The following is a 15,881-nucleotide window of genomic DNA, read 5'->3' as shown; positions in this document are numbered from 1 at the left end:
TGACTACATACGAAAAAAAGGCAAACTATCAGATTTCACTAACATTTAACTTAACATAAAAAAGGACCAATGCAAAACAGTAACTACATGTAACAACAACTATTGGTTGAAGCATTACAAACTTGTAAACCATAAAGTTGGACAAAACCGACACAATATCGACTAAAACGCAAAAGCCTTTACAGCGCCATTGTGATTTATTGTTGGTTAACGTCCAGTGGCAAACATTTAATGGCTATTCTGAGCATATCAGGTCAGAGACCACAATTATTTCGTAGTGCATTTCTTTTAGAACATAAATGAAAATTAAAAAAATCCCACCTGCGCTTTCTCAATGATTTTTTTAGTGTGTTGTATTACTTTTGGGACAAATTATATCAAAATTATAGAGAACTTCATCGGCTCCAACTCAAAATATGGACAATTGTTTGCTTAGGGCGTCTTGAAATCTTTTGACAGCTTCCGAAGTGCTAATTTTTAACCTTTTTCAGCTGGACAAAATCACTACTTTCCTTTAAAATTATGGACCCAAATGTTTTACAGTGTAATTTCACCCCCTACTTGCAATTTGAGGCATTAAACATGGAGAAATAAATTTGGAAGGGGTATAAAAATTAATGGCAAGTAACCCACTGTCAACACTAGGGACTATATTTGTGGTCTCGGACCATCAATTAGATATACGGTCCTCAACACGGAACCTTGGCTCACACCGAACAGCAAGCTATAAAGGGCACGAATAATGACTAGACAAGTGTAATACTAATTCAAATGGGAAAACCAACGGCCTAATCTATATAAAAACGAGAAACACTTATGAACCACATCAACTAACTTCGGACTAAGTGTTGGACAAATGTAGTGGTTTTAAATGTTTTAATAGGTACCAACCTTCGTCCTCAACTGAAACGATAGTGTAACATCACAACGGTTTATATAAACATGGCAGTACGGCGACCTATAGTTGTCAATTTCTGTGTCACTATGGTCTCTTGGAGAGTTGTCTCGTCTCATTGGCAATCATACTTGTACATGTACCACATCGTCTTTTTTTTTATATAGTCTACTTTTCTCTTCCTACAAATCATCGGATTTGATTTCCTTATTGCGACCGGTACCAGACTTGTCTACGTATTTATACATCCAAACTTGGGCATCTCTTTGGCAGTATTCCCCCTAAAAAAACGAGTTGGGCAAGTCCGGGAAAGAGTTTACCTATTTCATGACAGTCAACAAATATTGTGACGACAGAATGTCTACAAGAAATAACCAAACAAAATAGTCAAGTTGCAATTTTTTTAATTATTGTTTTTCCATTTTATGTTTTTTCATATCAATTTTTTTTCTTGTTTCCTCTTCCTATATCATTCAGATCTGTAAAAGATAAAATCATTTCAAGTTTTTTCGTATACAGTTAGAATATTTTTTAAAGTCCATATAATATGTTTATAGAATAATATCATACATGGCAAAATCTGCATTGCATGCAGCATCACAAAGAAAAACCAATATCAGTCATGAGAAAAAAGATTTTCAAACAAATCCAAAATGGCAGGTGCAATCGTCCTGTAAAATGTAGATACTGTGTTGAAAGCTTTTGAAGTTCATTTCACACATTAGGAACCCACTTAACGCCTTTCCCGCACATCAGCCCGAAACAAGCCGGTTTTGAACTGTTACCAATGTTATTTCAACTGATCGGGCGGAGCTTACGTTTTAATTTGCATAAGGACAGTCTATTTGAAGATGTGTGTGATAAGGATGATTCCCGTTATAATTATTACTGATTTCTAATCACCTATCAGTGTCATCAAAGGAATTTACAAAACAATGACTGGACACTTCATTGACGAGTTTATCATAAAACACCCTATCTATAGATGGACTGGTTTATTATGAGCGAACCGGTTAAACTCCGCCAAGTCAAGTGAAATAAATCGATTAATAAACCCTGCTTAATTCAGCATGATCTGGTATTGTGTTCTCTTGTTTTCTATTTTATTTTTGTATTCCTCAATTCTCTATATTGGAGTTATGCCCCACCTAGGGACAGGGGAGTGTCCGTACGACCGTTTGTTCATCCCGCTTCATTATAGAGTTCTTTGGTCAAGGTAGTTTTTTGATGAAGTTGGAAGTCCAATCAACTGAACACTTAAAAAAATGTGTATTGTGATATAATCTTTCTAACTACAATGACAAATTAAGAGTATTGACCCCTCTTTCACGGTCCACTGAACATTAGTAAATGCAAGTGCGTGTTGACACCGATGTACAATGTTCTGGACACATTCCCGTTTTATCCCTTTTTTCAATATTTTTCATTTGTTTCTCTTCTGTCTGCTTTCCAAATATCATGTCATCCCATGTAATTACAAATACGTTATTTTGATTGGCTAACAGCAATATCGCGTCATTCTGAATGACTCTGTATTTCAAAATGATTCATAGTGACGAGCTTTCACATTAAAGTGCCCAGTTAAAGAAAATATTAAAAATATTAAATGCTTCTAGTATTTTTTTTTCAGTATGAAGCGCTTCATACAAAATTTACTTCGAACAACGCTTTTACACCCAAAAATGAATTGACCAAAAGAAGCATTCAATTCAAGTGATCATTGGCAGAAAGTATTCGAAAACTTAAAGCAAAGTGAATAATTCAGGTTAGCTAATTTTGACAAAATCTAACTCAACTGGCTGCGAAAACCCATTATTTCTCTCACTATTACTTTCATTTGTTTTTAATTAAAAATAAACTTACATTTTTTCGTTTGAATAAAAATAAACTTACAATTTTTCGTTTGAATAAAAATACAATTACATTTTTTCGTATATCTCTTAAGGTTATCCCTCCCATGAAAGTTATAGGTCCTTGCTCTCTTGTCAATTCTGATTAACAATTAAATTTACATTAAACTTTTTATTTACATAGAAAAAATGTAATGTTTCACTACTAACACACGTGCTTTGCATATGTAAAGAGCAAGGACCGATAACTCTGTATTGGAGATGGATAGCTTGGGCCCCTTAGGGAACTTGTTCATATAGATTTTTCACTGACCCCCCTACCCCCCCCCCCCCCCCCTTCTTAACTTAATTTGGGAAAAACTGATTGACCAAAAAGGATATATATTAAATCGATGTCAATTAAACAAAACTTGCAGCAATTTTGACCCACCCCAATTTTGACCCACCCCAATTTTGACCCACCCCAAACTATTTGAATTAAGTTTTTTTTATCCTTCATTGGTTTTTTGATGTTGACGTCCCTTATTAAAGGGCATACGATACAGTTACAGGGAAGGTAATGACGTTGCTAACGTAAAATGTTATTTTCGCGACGTCAAACTCTGACATATCAGGAAAAGATGCATTTTTTGACTGATTTTTATCATGCTAGCCGATTTAATTTGAAAATGAGTGCATGGACCCCTATTTTTTAAAACAGCAATTTGTTTCATTTTGCAAGGAGATTATGTGACCCAAATTTTATAATCCTGTAAATAGCGCATTTTTTTTTATTTGATAAACATGCAGCAAAAAATGACGTTTTTTCCTCTATTCATGAACGTTTGATAAATATAGTTATTTCGGAATAAAAATTGCATAATTTTTAATGATACTTATAAAATACAGAAATTACCGATTATTTAACAAAAACCATTTTGTGTTTATCTTTTAAAACAAAAAAGTTATGTCTTTCTTTCGAAAAAGAAAATACGGACACATATCTGAATTTTGAGCAAATATACAAAATTTCGAACTCATTTTACTCAAAAAGTAGCACATGAAGGTATATTTTTTATTACATATTTAAATTAATGAGGTAAAAAATAGCCTATATGCAAATTTTCATCAACTTGTAAATACAGGTTCAAAACTGTATCGTATGCCCTTAATGCACTTTGTGTGGGGAAAGATTTGTCATACCCGTTTTCCAGCTCCTCTTCCTGTTGTCCGACTTGACGACCGTAATATCCTCGTCTGACTTGACGACCGTAATATCCTCGTCTTATATCTTCATCTGTTAATTAAAATACACATAATTAAAACACACATAATTTAGATACACTTAATTATAGATTATCGTTGATCATGTCAACGAGATGATTTTCTCGCTTGAGCCGGGACGGTGAAAGCGAGAAAGGCAATCGAGTTGAGATGACCAATGTTAATAATCTGTTTATCGCTATTTTACCTATCAAGACGTTGTCAATTTCATGTCAATTTCGTTAGCAACTCCACATGCCTGCTTAGTTTCTAGCGATCAAGCGAGTAGCACGATATGGAAAATTATCACAAAAAAAGATCAAAGGAAAAATGCACAAAGTAACGATAATTAAAATTACACTAGAACACAACCGCGAAATCGCGGGCTTTTAGTCTCATGGTTTGAAAGTATGTAAAGTGTTGTACAGGAAGAATAGTTGTAACAGATTTCATGTCTGGAGGATTTCAGAAAAGGTATCTTCATACCTGTCAACCTATGACGATGAAAATGCAGGTCATGACCTGCATTGAAGAATCAAATCTCAGGTCATAACGCGTACGAACTTTTTCGACCTGAATTTCAGTATTTATGGTACATTTTCTTGTAAAGTATATCAAAGATACCACAACATCAATGCATGTTCACTTGGTTAGGTCATTTTAAATCCTATTAATTATTACTTCATTGCACTTTTAAAGATTTTTATAATTCTGTGTAACTTATTATGTTCTTTACTATTTGTATTCATCCAAATAAACAATTAAAGTTTAAATGTTTGAGATTGCTGGCTATGGAGCCTTTAAACATACCATTTTTGTCTATAGAAGGAAATTAGACTGTGATAAAATATAGTAATATAGTTAAAGAAGGTATAAATGTAAAAAAAAAATTTCAACTTTTTTTTTTTAAATTGTATAAAGGTAAATAAATAATAAAAATTTAGTTTTCAATATGTATTTGAATTTTATATTTATTAATGATTTAATCTTTTTCACCCATAAAACGTACATATGAGGAATAATTTTGAATGGTGACAAATAAGGGGAAGTAACTCTAGACGTCTATTTGAAATATGTTTACAATTTATTTACGACCTAAAGCTAAGGTAATTGGTGTTAATTAACAGTTTGTTTGACACCAAAGCTGTCAAGTGAAGCCATACACTTAATTGGTCACTTAATTTGACAGTTTGTATAGCTAAATGAACTTCCTGTTCATGGAAGAATTACGAATTTGCCGGTATTTCAAAGGAATATTACTTGTGAAATCAATCTCAAAGCTAAGAAAAACGGGTGAAATTGGGTCATTTTCGGAATTCCCGGGTTATTTGAATGACCCGGCGGGTGTCCCGGGTGATCCCTCATAATTGTGAAAATCTCGGGTCACACCCGCAGAATACGGGTCAGTTGACAGGTATGTATCTTTTAAACGTAGCTTTTTACAACCGTGTTCAACATATATTTTAAATGGGAAGTTTTTTTTTTATGATAAAATGATTAAAGCTAGCCATTATTTTTTTATAACTTTTTAATAATGTGGATTTTAATGATAACCTTTTTAATTATGTAGATTTTAATCATTAATATTCACATAATTAAAAAGATTATCAAAATTAAATCTATAAAGTACGAAACAAAAATGGAGGAAACGGCAAAAATATGTGAAACTTGTAACATAAAATAAGCATAAAATTTGGGGGCTCGGCTTCATGCACGCAGTCTAATATAAACATACCAGAAATAATTTGCATTGGCTTTTAACTATCAATGCCAAGATTACTATCCACAGCAGTCACACAGGGGCGGAACAAGCCATTTTAAAAAGGGGGTCCTAAACCAGGACAAAAAGGAATTGGGGTCCAACTACATGTCCCCATTCAAATGCATTGATCGTCCAAAGGTAAGCAGATCCTTCTCCGATCATTGGCAACAGACACATAAATTATTGCTTCGCATCACGGTGCGGAGCTATTAGTTTCAGTGACATGCACGCCATCTTGAATTAATTATTTATCACGTGATAGATTATAATTGGTTGCATTATGAGACGGCTGAGATACAGCAATAGCTGTTGGCCTAAATCACTGGTGGTAAGCGGATGGTCGTAACTTAACTTAAAGTTACGACCATCCGAAAATGGGATAAGTTTTCTTTTCCGATTTTCGTGCAGTAAAAGGTTTATTTGAGCCAAACCGCTTGTCTCCTATACACTTATCGTGAGTGCGTTGACATTGAAGCCAGTGTTAAATGAGATAAAGAAATACCAACTTTTCTCGTCCAGGATAAGAAATCAAATGCCGGAAAATTAACTATGTATTTCAGTTCCAATCAACTGTCATTAATTCATGATAATTTTATTTTGCATATAGTTCACAGATACATTCAAAATCGAAATATCAATTCTTAATACGTGTTTATTTGCTTTGTAACTCTGCAATTTACACGATTTGCTTTGCTAAACAATGTTCCTTACTACAAACATAGGTGTATAACGCACACTTAAAATGTTAAAAGTACATCCATTTTTTATCAATCAATATCTATAAATACCACATTTCCAATACTAAATTCAACAACCACATGCACACATATTTCCTTAATTAAGGGAGTTCGCTTCTCAAGTTTCAAAATAATATGCTTTTCAAAAAACACTAATTTATATTGATAGGGAATTAATACAGGAAGCAAAAAAAGCAAAAAAGCAAAAAAATATATTGGTAAATGTACTTGTTTTAGAGATATTAGCCATTGAAATTTTGGCAGGAAAATGTTCTCGACTTTTCATAGCTTTATCATTGACAAGTTCTCAAAAACTATTAAAAAATAATTAAAATTTTTTATAAAACTTTTACAAATGGCTTCTCATTATACATGTAAAAGATTTATAAGAAGAATAGGGGTCCATGTGCATTTTTTTAAGGCATTCAAATGGATAAAACCAGAGGATTCCGAAAATCTGACAAAAATTCCAAAACATGACAAGCGAGCATTCTTAAATTAGGATAGAGCAAAGCAGTCCATAGCTTTTTAGAAAGCTCAAACTTGTACTACTTACTTCGGCTCTTTTCACGACAGGCACACTCTGGGCATCCATTTGCCCCCAAAATATATCCATTGTGACAGAAAAGATTGCAGCCTTCGGGATCTCTCTTACAGACTGAAAAAGTTTTAAAAGAATTTACTGAAAAGTTTGAAAAGAATTCTTACTGAAAAAAGTTTGAAAAGAATTCTTACTGAAAAAAGTTTGAAAAGAATTCTTACTGAAAAAAGTTTGAAAAGAATTCTTACTGAAAAGTTGGAAAATAATTCTTTGTTTTTTTATACCCAGAAGTAATTGACAATTGAAATCTTTAATGTGCAGTGTCTAAATTCCAAACTCTGAATTTTACACAAATCATTTGGTTTGGTAAACTCGTTTTTTTACGTCTGAATCATTTTTAAACTATAGTTTTAATTCACGCCACGATCAATAAAAAACGTTTTAATCCCCGATGATTGGAAACTTGATTTACTTTACCCACCTAAAGGTCAATTATAAAATTTATGATTAAAATACAGTTAAACCTGCTTAATGAGATCACCTGTTTTAAGCAAAAACCTGTGTTAAAAGACCACCTGTTTTCAAATACCACTTTGTTCTTCCTTAAGTGATTTCTTAAAACAGGTTTGACTGTAAATTGATACGCTAAAAATAGTTTTGTGGAAATTGGGAATGTGTCATGCAAAGAGAAAATAACCCGATCAAAGAGCAGAAAACAGCCGAAGGCTACCAATGGTTCTTCAATGCAACGAGAAAATATATATTACTTACGACACATATTTCCGCATTTCTCAGTGGAACAACAGTACATATTTTCTGGACACGCCTCGTTTTCACATCCTTGTACAATTGCGCAGTCCAAAAAGGATTCTCGGAATCCCATGCATTTGTCAACTTCTACAAAAGTTAAAATATGTAAAGAATCAGAATCATCCATGTGCCTATATTACACGGATGCCCGACTAGCACTATCATTTTCTAATCTATGTTCATTGGACCGTGAAATTGGGGTAAAAAATCTAATGCTGCATTGAAATCAGAACAATTATATAATAGGGAACATGTATACATGTAATAACCAAAATATATATCTTAGCGTTTCGAAGCACCATTTGTTTAGTTGGAGTTACTATTTAGAAAACTGAGCAGTTCATTAAAGCAATTAAACAAATCTAGAAAAAAAAGGTTGAAAGGTGATTTGTTCACTTCCGGTGAATATTATAAAATTTATTGATTTTCAATGACATGAGTAAAATTTTCATCGTAGAATATGATCTTGATCAGGGTTTTAGCCGGAGAGGTGAAAAAAGTGGTTGGGTACCTTCTCGTAAATATACGTTGATAGTGTGTCTTCCAATGGATAGAAACAAGTGCCTGTGACCTTGTACCTGCAGAACCCTTACCTCGTTCCTTGCAGAACCCTTACCTCGTTCATGAAGAACCATGTCGTAATATCGTTTAGGAAGACCTGGAGGTTGGTGACTAACAAAGCCATAAACCTTAAAATGAAGAAAAAATTGAAAATTAAACTACGATTCATATTTTGCGGCAGTCCGGGATATATAGAAAAAACAAGATAATGATGTCAGTAATCAAGATAATATTATTTTTAAATTCTATTGTTCCGAGTTAAAATTGTAGAAAATAACGTCGCGTCAGTTTGTGAATGCACTTGACAATCACAATGTTTCTTTGTACGTTTTTGAAAATATTACCCAGAATTCGTTAGTTTTTGAAATAGCAAATTCGGGGGTAATCGGTTTCCGAGTCATTTTTCTTTGAAATCTGGGTGTTTTTAAGGTCGGGATTGGGGAAATTCTTTATTCGAATTTCGGGATGTCGGGATTAAAATTTCTTCAAATTTGGGACGACGGGATTTCATGTTTTTAAGGCCGGGATTTCGGGATCAGGGCCCCTCAGTCCCAACCCCCTTAGAATTCAATAGTGGTATTTGAGCCCCGAAAGGCCTGAAAGATGTATGAAAAAAAAATACTGAACAAATATTTCGTAAGTTTGCAACATTTTACATGTAAATGACGAACTACATAATTAGTAAACACATAAAATAAGTTGATATCATAAACTAACAAGCTTTGGTCCTGTATTATTTGTTGACATCCGTTTTAAGTATGAAAAACGTGCATCTCATTCAGTCTGCTTTATTCCCGCCAAAATCGTCCTTTAGGCGCCGTCTTTTTACGTCGTCAATGCCCCTCAGTATTGTTACTTTACCATGGACCACAATCAACAAGATTTGTGTGTAAAAGCCATAAACAGTTGGAAAGCAGGTAACGGGTTGACCCCAAGTTTATCAGCAACAATAGAGTCACGTGACCGTGAAAATTCAGTAAAAAAAACGGATGAGACAAACCTCATTTTAACTCACTGAATACTATTGTCGTAATAAAAACTTATCGACCTTACTAATCTTGAGTATCCATAGTTTATTCTCGTCAAAGCTCACACATAAAATCAAAGTCCTTTATTCTTTATTTTATCTGCAAACTTGGAGTTTGGGGGGAAATTGTCAAGTCTCCTGAAATGTGTGGCTTTGGCAGCAAGAGGGTTAAGGCTGGTTTTTTTCTTAAGTCTGTACAATGAGATATTGGTGGGTTTTTTTGGCAAAGAAATGACATTGCGATGGCCTATCTTTGGTGATTTCTACATAATTAGGGAGCTACCATTTGATTTTTATGGGGGGCTAGGATGAAAAATTTCGTCCTGCATTTTTTTTTAGCTGTAATCTGTCCTGCCTTTTTATTTTTCACTCGAATATCGTTCTCATTGTTACATACATATTTTTGGCCCCCTAATATTTTTATTTTTTTTTATTTTTTAAAAATAAATAATGCCGTTAGTCAGGTCTCGTTTGCATTGTTTAACATAGTCATTTCGGGGTCTTTCATAGCCGACTATGCGGTATGGTCTTTGTTCATTGTTGAAAGCCGAACGGAGACCTAGAGTTGTTAATTAAGAACCGTTGTCATTTTTGGTCTCTTTTCGAGAGTTGTCTCATTGGCAATCATGCATCTTTTTTATAATATCTAATGTAATTGTTAACAATTCAATATTTTTTGGGAAGGAACTTTATCTCGGTTCTACAATTTTTACGCATTACCCTCAAACATGTAAAACCCTATCCAGCCCTCTTACGTGTACAGTGGTTGTCGTCTGTTTATGTAGTTCACGTGTTTCTCGTTTTTATATAGATTAGACAGTTGGTTTTGCCGTTTGAATGGTTTTACACTAGTAGTTTTTGGGGCCCTTTATAGCTTGTGATCCTAAGCTCCGTGTTGAAGGCCGTACCTCGACATATAATAGTTTACTTTTATAAATTGTTACTTGAATTGATAGAGAGTTGTCCGATTGGTACTCAAAAGAATAACAGTATACAGTGAAACCCGATTAGAGCGAACCCTGAATAAACCGGAAACCTGTCTAATCCAAACTTGTTCTGAAGACCAATCATATCACATTTTATGTATTGTGAACCTGATGAAACCGAATACCTGCCAAAACCGAACAACATCTCATGTCCCGAAAGGGTTCGGTTTAGTCAGGTTTTACTGTAATGGGCAAATTAGGAATACAGAAATGAACTTCCACCCAGACCCTCAAACACAAAAACCAGTAGATAATAATGATTAAAATAATATTTAAATTACCTGCGCAACTAAATAAAATACTGAAAGTATTAATGCAAGTCGAAGCATGGTTATTCTCTGGTATAACTATGCGTCTCTGGTATAACTATGTACTGTCCGAAAGTTTCAAAACTGCTGACCAAAGTTGACTGTATATTCAAATCGGTTAATCAAGGCGCTATGACGAATCCTATTTAAAATAGTTATATCGCATTTTACAGGCTAATTTCAAAAATTATATCAATGTAGTACAATTACCGAACGAGAGGCAAAAAATAAATATATATTGCTGATGAAACATACAACATTTTGAAATCTTATCTTTAAAATCTTTCTAAAACAAGAAAAATGGGATTTACATGAAGACACAACAATCTTCGAGTGTTCAGTAAAAGTGTCCACAAAATCGTTATCCCGATATTCAATGAAATGCAATAAAAGTTATATTTATAATTCAATAATTACATTAGATGCATGTTTCATTATAATACTTTATTCTGATTGGCTAACTGCACATCACATGTTATTCCGTAAGCAGTTGCATTGCTCAATACAACTTTTCATTCATGATAACACGTGGTCCAACAATAAAGTGCACAGGTGAATTAAATCAAAAAAATACATAAAATTCGTGTTTTCATGATCATAGCTAAAAAATGTATTTATAAGTATTGAATGCTTCTTTTTGTAACTTTATAGGGTTGTAAAATCGTTGACCGTGCGCACATTTTTAGAATGAAGCGCAGAAATACAAAATGTACTTCGGTCAACGCTTTTACACCCCAATAAATTTACAAAAAGAAGCATTCAATTCTTAAAATATATTTGATGTTTTCTCTTAGTAAATGATACATGTACACTTTGGCAGGTTTACTCGAATCATTTTCTGATGCTTTGACCATTCGTCCTATGTAAAAAAAAGGGGGGGCTGTCTTTTTTTCTTGCGAAAAATTTGCGTCTCTTTAAAGTATACTCTTGAAAATAAGAAATATTGAAACAAAAAAAGTATTTGAACGAAAAATCCATGTCCCCTTCCATTTTCTAAACTACGGCAATTCTTATACTTACTGCTAACCGTCTTATCATATCGCTATCGTAATTCGCCATTTCAGAATCTAATGCATCCTGGGTAATATTTTCAAAAGCGTACACCAAAGCGTTTTGATTGGTTTAAAACGTCCTAAACAATCGAAATTCAACCAATGACGTAACGTTATTTTCACTTTGGGGTACGAACAATGAAATTACCCATGATGCTTTAGATTCTGAAACGGCCAATTGAATGTACACAAGATATCCACAATAATATTCAAAATAATTACATTAGATGTAGGTTTCATTATAATAGTCTATTCTAATTGACTTTAATACTGCACATCACGTATTATTTCTTACGCAATTCCATTACTGAACAAAACTTTCGATAACACGTGGTCCCACAATAAAGTGCACAGGTGAATTAAATAATACAATTATAAAATTCGTGTTTTCATTATCATAGCCAAGTAATGTAATTATAAGAATTGAATGCTTCTTTTTGTAACTTCATAGGGTTGTAAAAGCGTTGACCGTACGCACATTTTTAGAATGAAGTTTCATATAAAATGTATTTCGGTCAACGCTTTTACACCCCAATGAAGTTACAAAAAGAAGCATTCAATTCTTAAATATTCTTAACTTAGTTAGTAGCAAACAATGTGTACAATTCGTACATTTTTGCAACCGAGATGTAAAGTTAAAATTGAACAATGTTCGACTCTAAAAAAAATACAAAACAAAAACCAAATGTTAAGTTCAAAAACAGAAAATAATAAAAGTAACATAAACGAAAATTCAACTTACAGTTTCGACTGCTTGCCAAGGTCTAATGAAACAGTGGTCAGACAAGGTTTAAATACCACTGCACATCGACTTTCTAGCACGAGAAAAGCAAACCCGCGAAAACCAAATCCGAAAATATTACTTACCACTGTAAAGGGACTTTCCCTATAGACGAGGTTTAAATACCTCTGGACATCTAAGGCGTGTTTTATTTTCTTTGTACGACTTTGCCCCCCGCAGAGCTATAGAAAAACAGTACATTAACGGGTGTTACACGGACTCTTTTTATATGATACACGGACTCTTTTTAGTTGTTACACGGACACTTTTTATGAATAGAATCACTCGTGCATGATCAGTGAGTTCATGGGCACTTTAACTTTCAATTAGATTTGAACTTTTTGGTTCACCGACTTATTTCCTGTCTTTTTATTGAACAAAATATTTACGTTAGCATCAATATCTTTTTTCAAACATTTCCAGTAAAATACTATTCATATCAGTACACTAAGGGATAAGACATTTAACTTTAAAAAAAAAAGGGGGGTTATGGTTCTTCAATATATGGAAATGAATAGTATTTTGGACAACACTGAGAGTAAAGACATGATGATACTGACATGTATATTTCAATAAAAATAAGACAGGAAATAAATAAATAAAAATCAAATCTTATCAAAAGATAAAATCCCTATCAACTCACCAATGCACGATTGATCCTATAAACAAAAAGTGTTCATGTAATACACGTCCAAATAAGCAGCAAATCTAGAAGAAAATCATTCAACTTATGTCATCAATTTTGTACGGAAGCCGATAAGGGCCATTCAAAAAAAAAAAATTATGTCGTAATTACGACATAGCATGTCGTAATTTCGACATAACATGTCGTTATTACGACATCGCGATGTCGTTATTTCGACATAACATGTCGTTATTACGACATAGCGATGTCGTTATTTCGACATAACATGTCGTTATAACGACATCGCTATGTCGTAATTTCGACATAACATGTCGTAATTTCGACATAACATGTCGTAATTTCGACATAACATGTCGTTATTACGACATCACGATGTCGTTATTTCGACATAACAAGTCGTAGTAACGACATCACTTTGTCGTAATAACGACATCGCCATATATATAAAAGAATATGTATTATGATTGCCAAGAGACTAAATGACACAGAAATTAACAACTATAGGTCATCATAATGCCCCAAATAATTAGAAAAGCCCCCGCATAGTCAGCTGTAAAAGAGGGACGAAAGGTACCAGAGGGAGAGTCCCCGAAATGCTGTGTGGCAGACAGTGTTATTTATAAATTATTAGCTCCCTTGGTAAAACTCCAAATTTCATATTTAATGTATTTCATTGTTAAATAATTTACATGAAGCTTAATAAGTATATATTTGTTAATTGCATAGCTTTTGCTATTTGAATTCATTGGTTAAAGATATTTATATATATTGTAAAGTTTAATTTTTGGATCGTCGCAAAATCTCTGGTACCTTCTTTGGTTACCTTCTGTAAGAAACTTATATATTTTATAGATCCCATTGAAGCCGACCGTGCAAGGACTGTATAGTACTGCAACTGACACCGAAAAAGACGCTTAGTTAACGAGTTTAATGGTCCGGAATAACACACGGCTGCAAATTGTTTTAAATGATAGAATAATATCTATATTTTAATTTCCGTCGGGTCGTAAAAAGTTTCTATGGTCACATTTTTGTATTTTATCTCTTTAATGGGGGTACCCCTCAATTTACGGTTTTGGGTAGTTACCTTAAAATCCAAAAATATATTTTTTGGTTAAATTTCCCGCTATTTTCGTAAATATTTTCTATGCACATATCATCAAGGATCATCGGAATGATGAAGACATAAATATTATACCATCTCCAAGTAAAACTTTTAAACTTAAAGTCGGCTGTTTTTTAGATAGAAATTTAACGCGTTTTTCTTTGAAAACGAAAAAACATATGATTCAAAAACAGTATTTGACATTTGAGAGGACACAACATATTATTGCGATACTGCATGCAAATTTTGTTGGCCAAATTCCAAACAATTTTGTCAAAAACTCAAAAATAAAAACATCATTTGTACCTTTTTTAATTACGGAAATTTCCTATCCGTCAATCAGCTCCATTTATTTTTTCATTCACAATCAATTTGATAGTTTCGATGTGATTATGTAGATTTTGTAGGAGAAGTTAATTTATTTTTGAGTGATTTGAATATATATAGTAGTTCTTTCGTGTATTTTCTGTAAATAAGTTATATTTTTGTTAATAAAATTTTGACTTTATATAAAAGTTAACCAAATCCTTCGGATAAGAGGGTTTTCCGGATAATGACTATAGTTGACATTGTGTGAAAATACATTGTATGTCAATGTTCAACCTCAGAGCAATTAATATGCATGCAAGTGGTCGGTGGAAAAGTACTATTGAAGTTTCGCAGAGATTTGGTGTGTGACAAGGTAATTCCAAAACCAACTTCTCTTGATATTCTGCTTTCCGTGGGCGAATCATCAGTGATGTTATGAGACTTGCACCAGAAGGCAAACTTGGTGCGTCTTTAAATTAAATTGATCGATTGATTGTTGGTTGCTTAAAGTCCAGTGGCAAATATTTCATGCATGTTCAGGACGAGAACAAGCTAACAATAAAAACAATCGGTAAGTTTTGTCATAATAGAGGCCATTCGGGATGATGATCGGGAAAATTTAGACTGCCACTGGAAAATGATGGGATATTGGATTGGGACAGAAATTTTCCATTGCAACATGCCACTTACGGACCCCTTCAACAGTTGATGCAAAGGTTTTTAACGTGTGACTCCCTTTACACGAGGCAGCGGATTTAACGTCCCCATTCTGACCGGACGTGACTGCGAACTTGATACATCCCGCACAGCTAAACGGACGCCCAACTTCGTTTAACTGCCGGTTGGGGGAAGACCAAGTGACCATATTTCGTTTCCCCAGTCACCCTTGGGGAACTTTAAATTAGAAACAACAGAAATCCTTGTATGTGATCAAACTGATCGACATGTAACCTCACAACCTGACACTTTTATACGATCTCGCGCTCAGTTTCTTCCTTGTAGTTTGGATATGAAAACAGGGTTTTTGTGTAAAAGAAAAACCTTTAAAAAAAACCCAGAAAACTACGCAAAACTGAGTCCTCTAAACGTGTTAACAGTCTTTTAAGTTGTGCTTATTAATGTGAGTAATCATTTATCCATGCATAACCAAGTACTTATTGAAGTCAATTAAGTAAAACAGTCACTGAAAAAATAGAATTTGAACTTGCTGTCAGTTCATTAATAACGATTGTTAGTGATGTGATTTGTTTTTCCATAAGAAAAAGCCTT

General features: G+C 33.5%; 1 protein-coding gene across 2 annotated transcripts; it reads right to left on the bottom strand.

Annotated features, from left to right (window-relative positions):
- Positions 1–1,282: 1,282 nt before the first annotated feature.
- Positions 1,283–12,648, bottom strand: LOC139495233 (uncharacterized). Of its 2 annotated transcripts, XM_071283479.1 has the most exons (7): positions 12,514–12,648; positions 10,693–10,861; positions 8,454–8,526; positions 7,799–7,924; positions 7,043–7,144; positions 3,928–4,021; positions 1,283–1,374 (listed from the first exon to the last, which is right to left on the bottom strand). In XM_071283479.1, the coding sequence occupies exons 2-7, from the start codon at positions 10,738–10,740 to the stop codon at positions 1,365–1,367; spliced, it is 453 nt and encodes a 150-aa protein (XP_071139580.1). In that variant the 5' UTR covers positions 10,741–10,861; positions 12,514–12,648; the 3' UTR covers positions 1,283–1,364. The 2 variants fall into 2 exon arrangements, with proteins under 2 accessions (XP_071139580.1, XP_071139581.1); XM_071283480.1 differs by lacking the exon at positions 7,799–7,924.
- Between the last annotated feature and the right edge of the window lie 3,233 nt (positions 12,649–15,881).

The sequence above is a fragment of the Mytilus edulis genome, chromosome 11, assembly GCF_963676685.1.
Source record: "Mytilus edulis chromosome 11, xbMytEdul2.2, whole genome shotgun sequence".
Taxonomy (NCBI): domain Eukaryota; kingdom Metazoa; phylum Mollusca; class Bivalvia; order Mytilida; family Mytilidae; genus Mytilus; species Mytilus edulis.
Note: the sequence above shows the minus strand (reverse complement) of the source record. Positions and strands in the feature narration are given on the sequence as shown.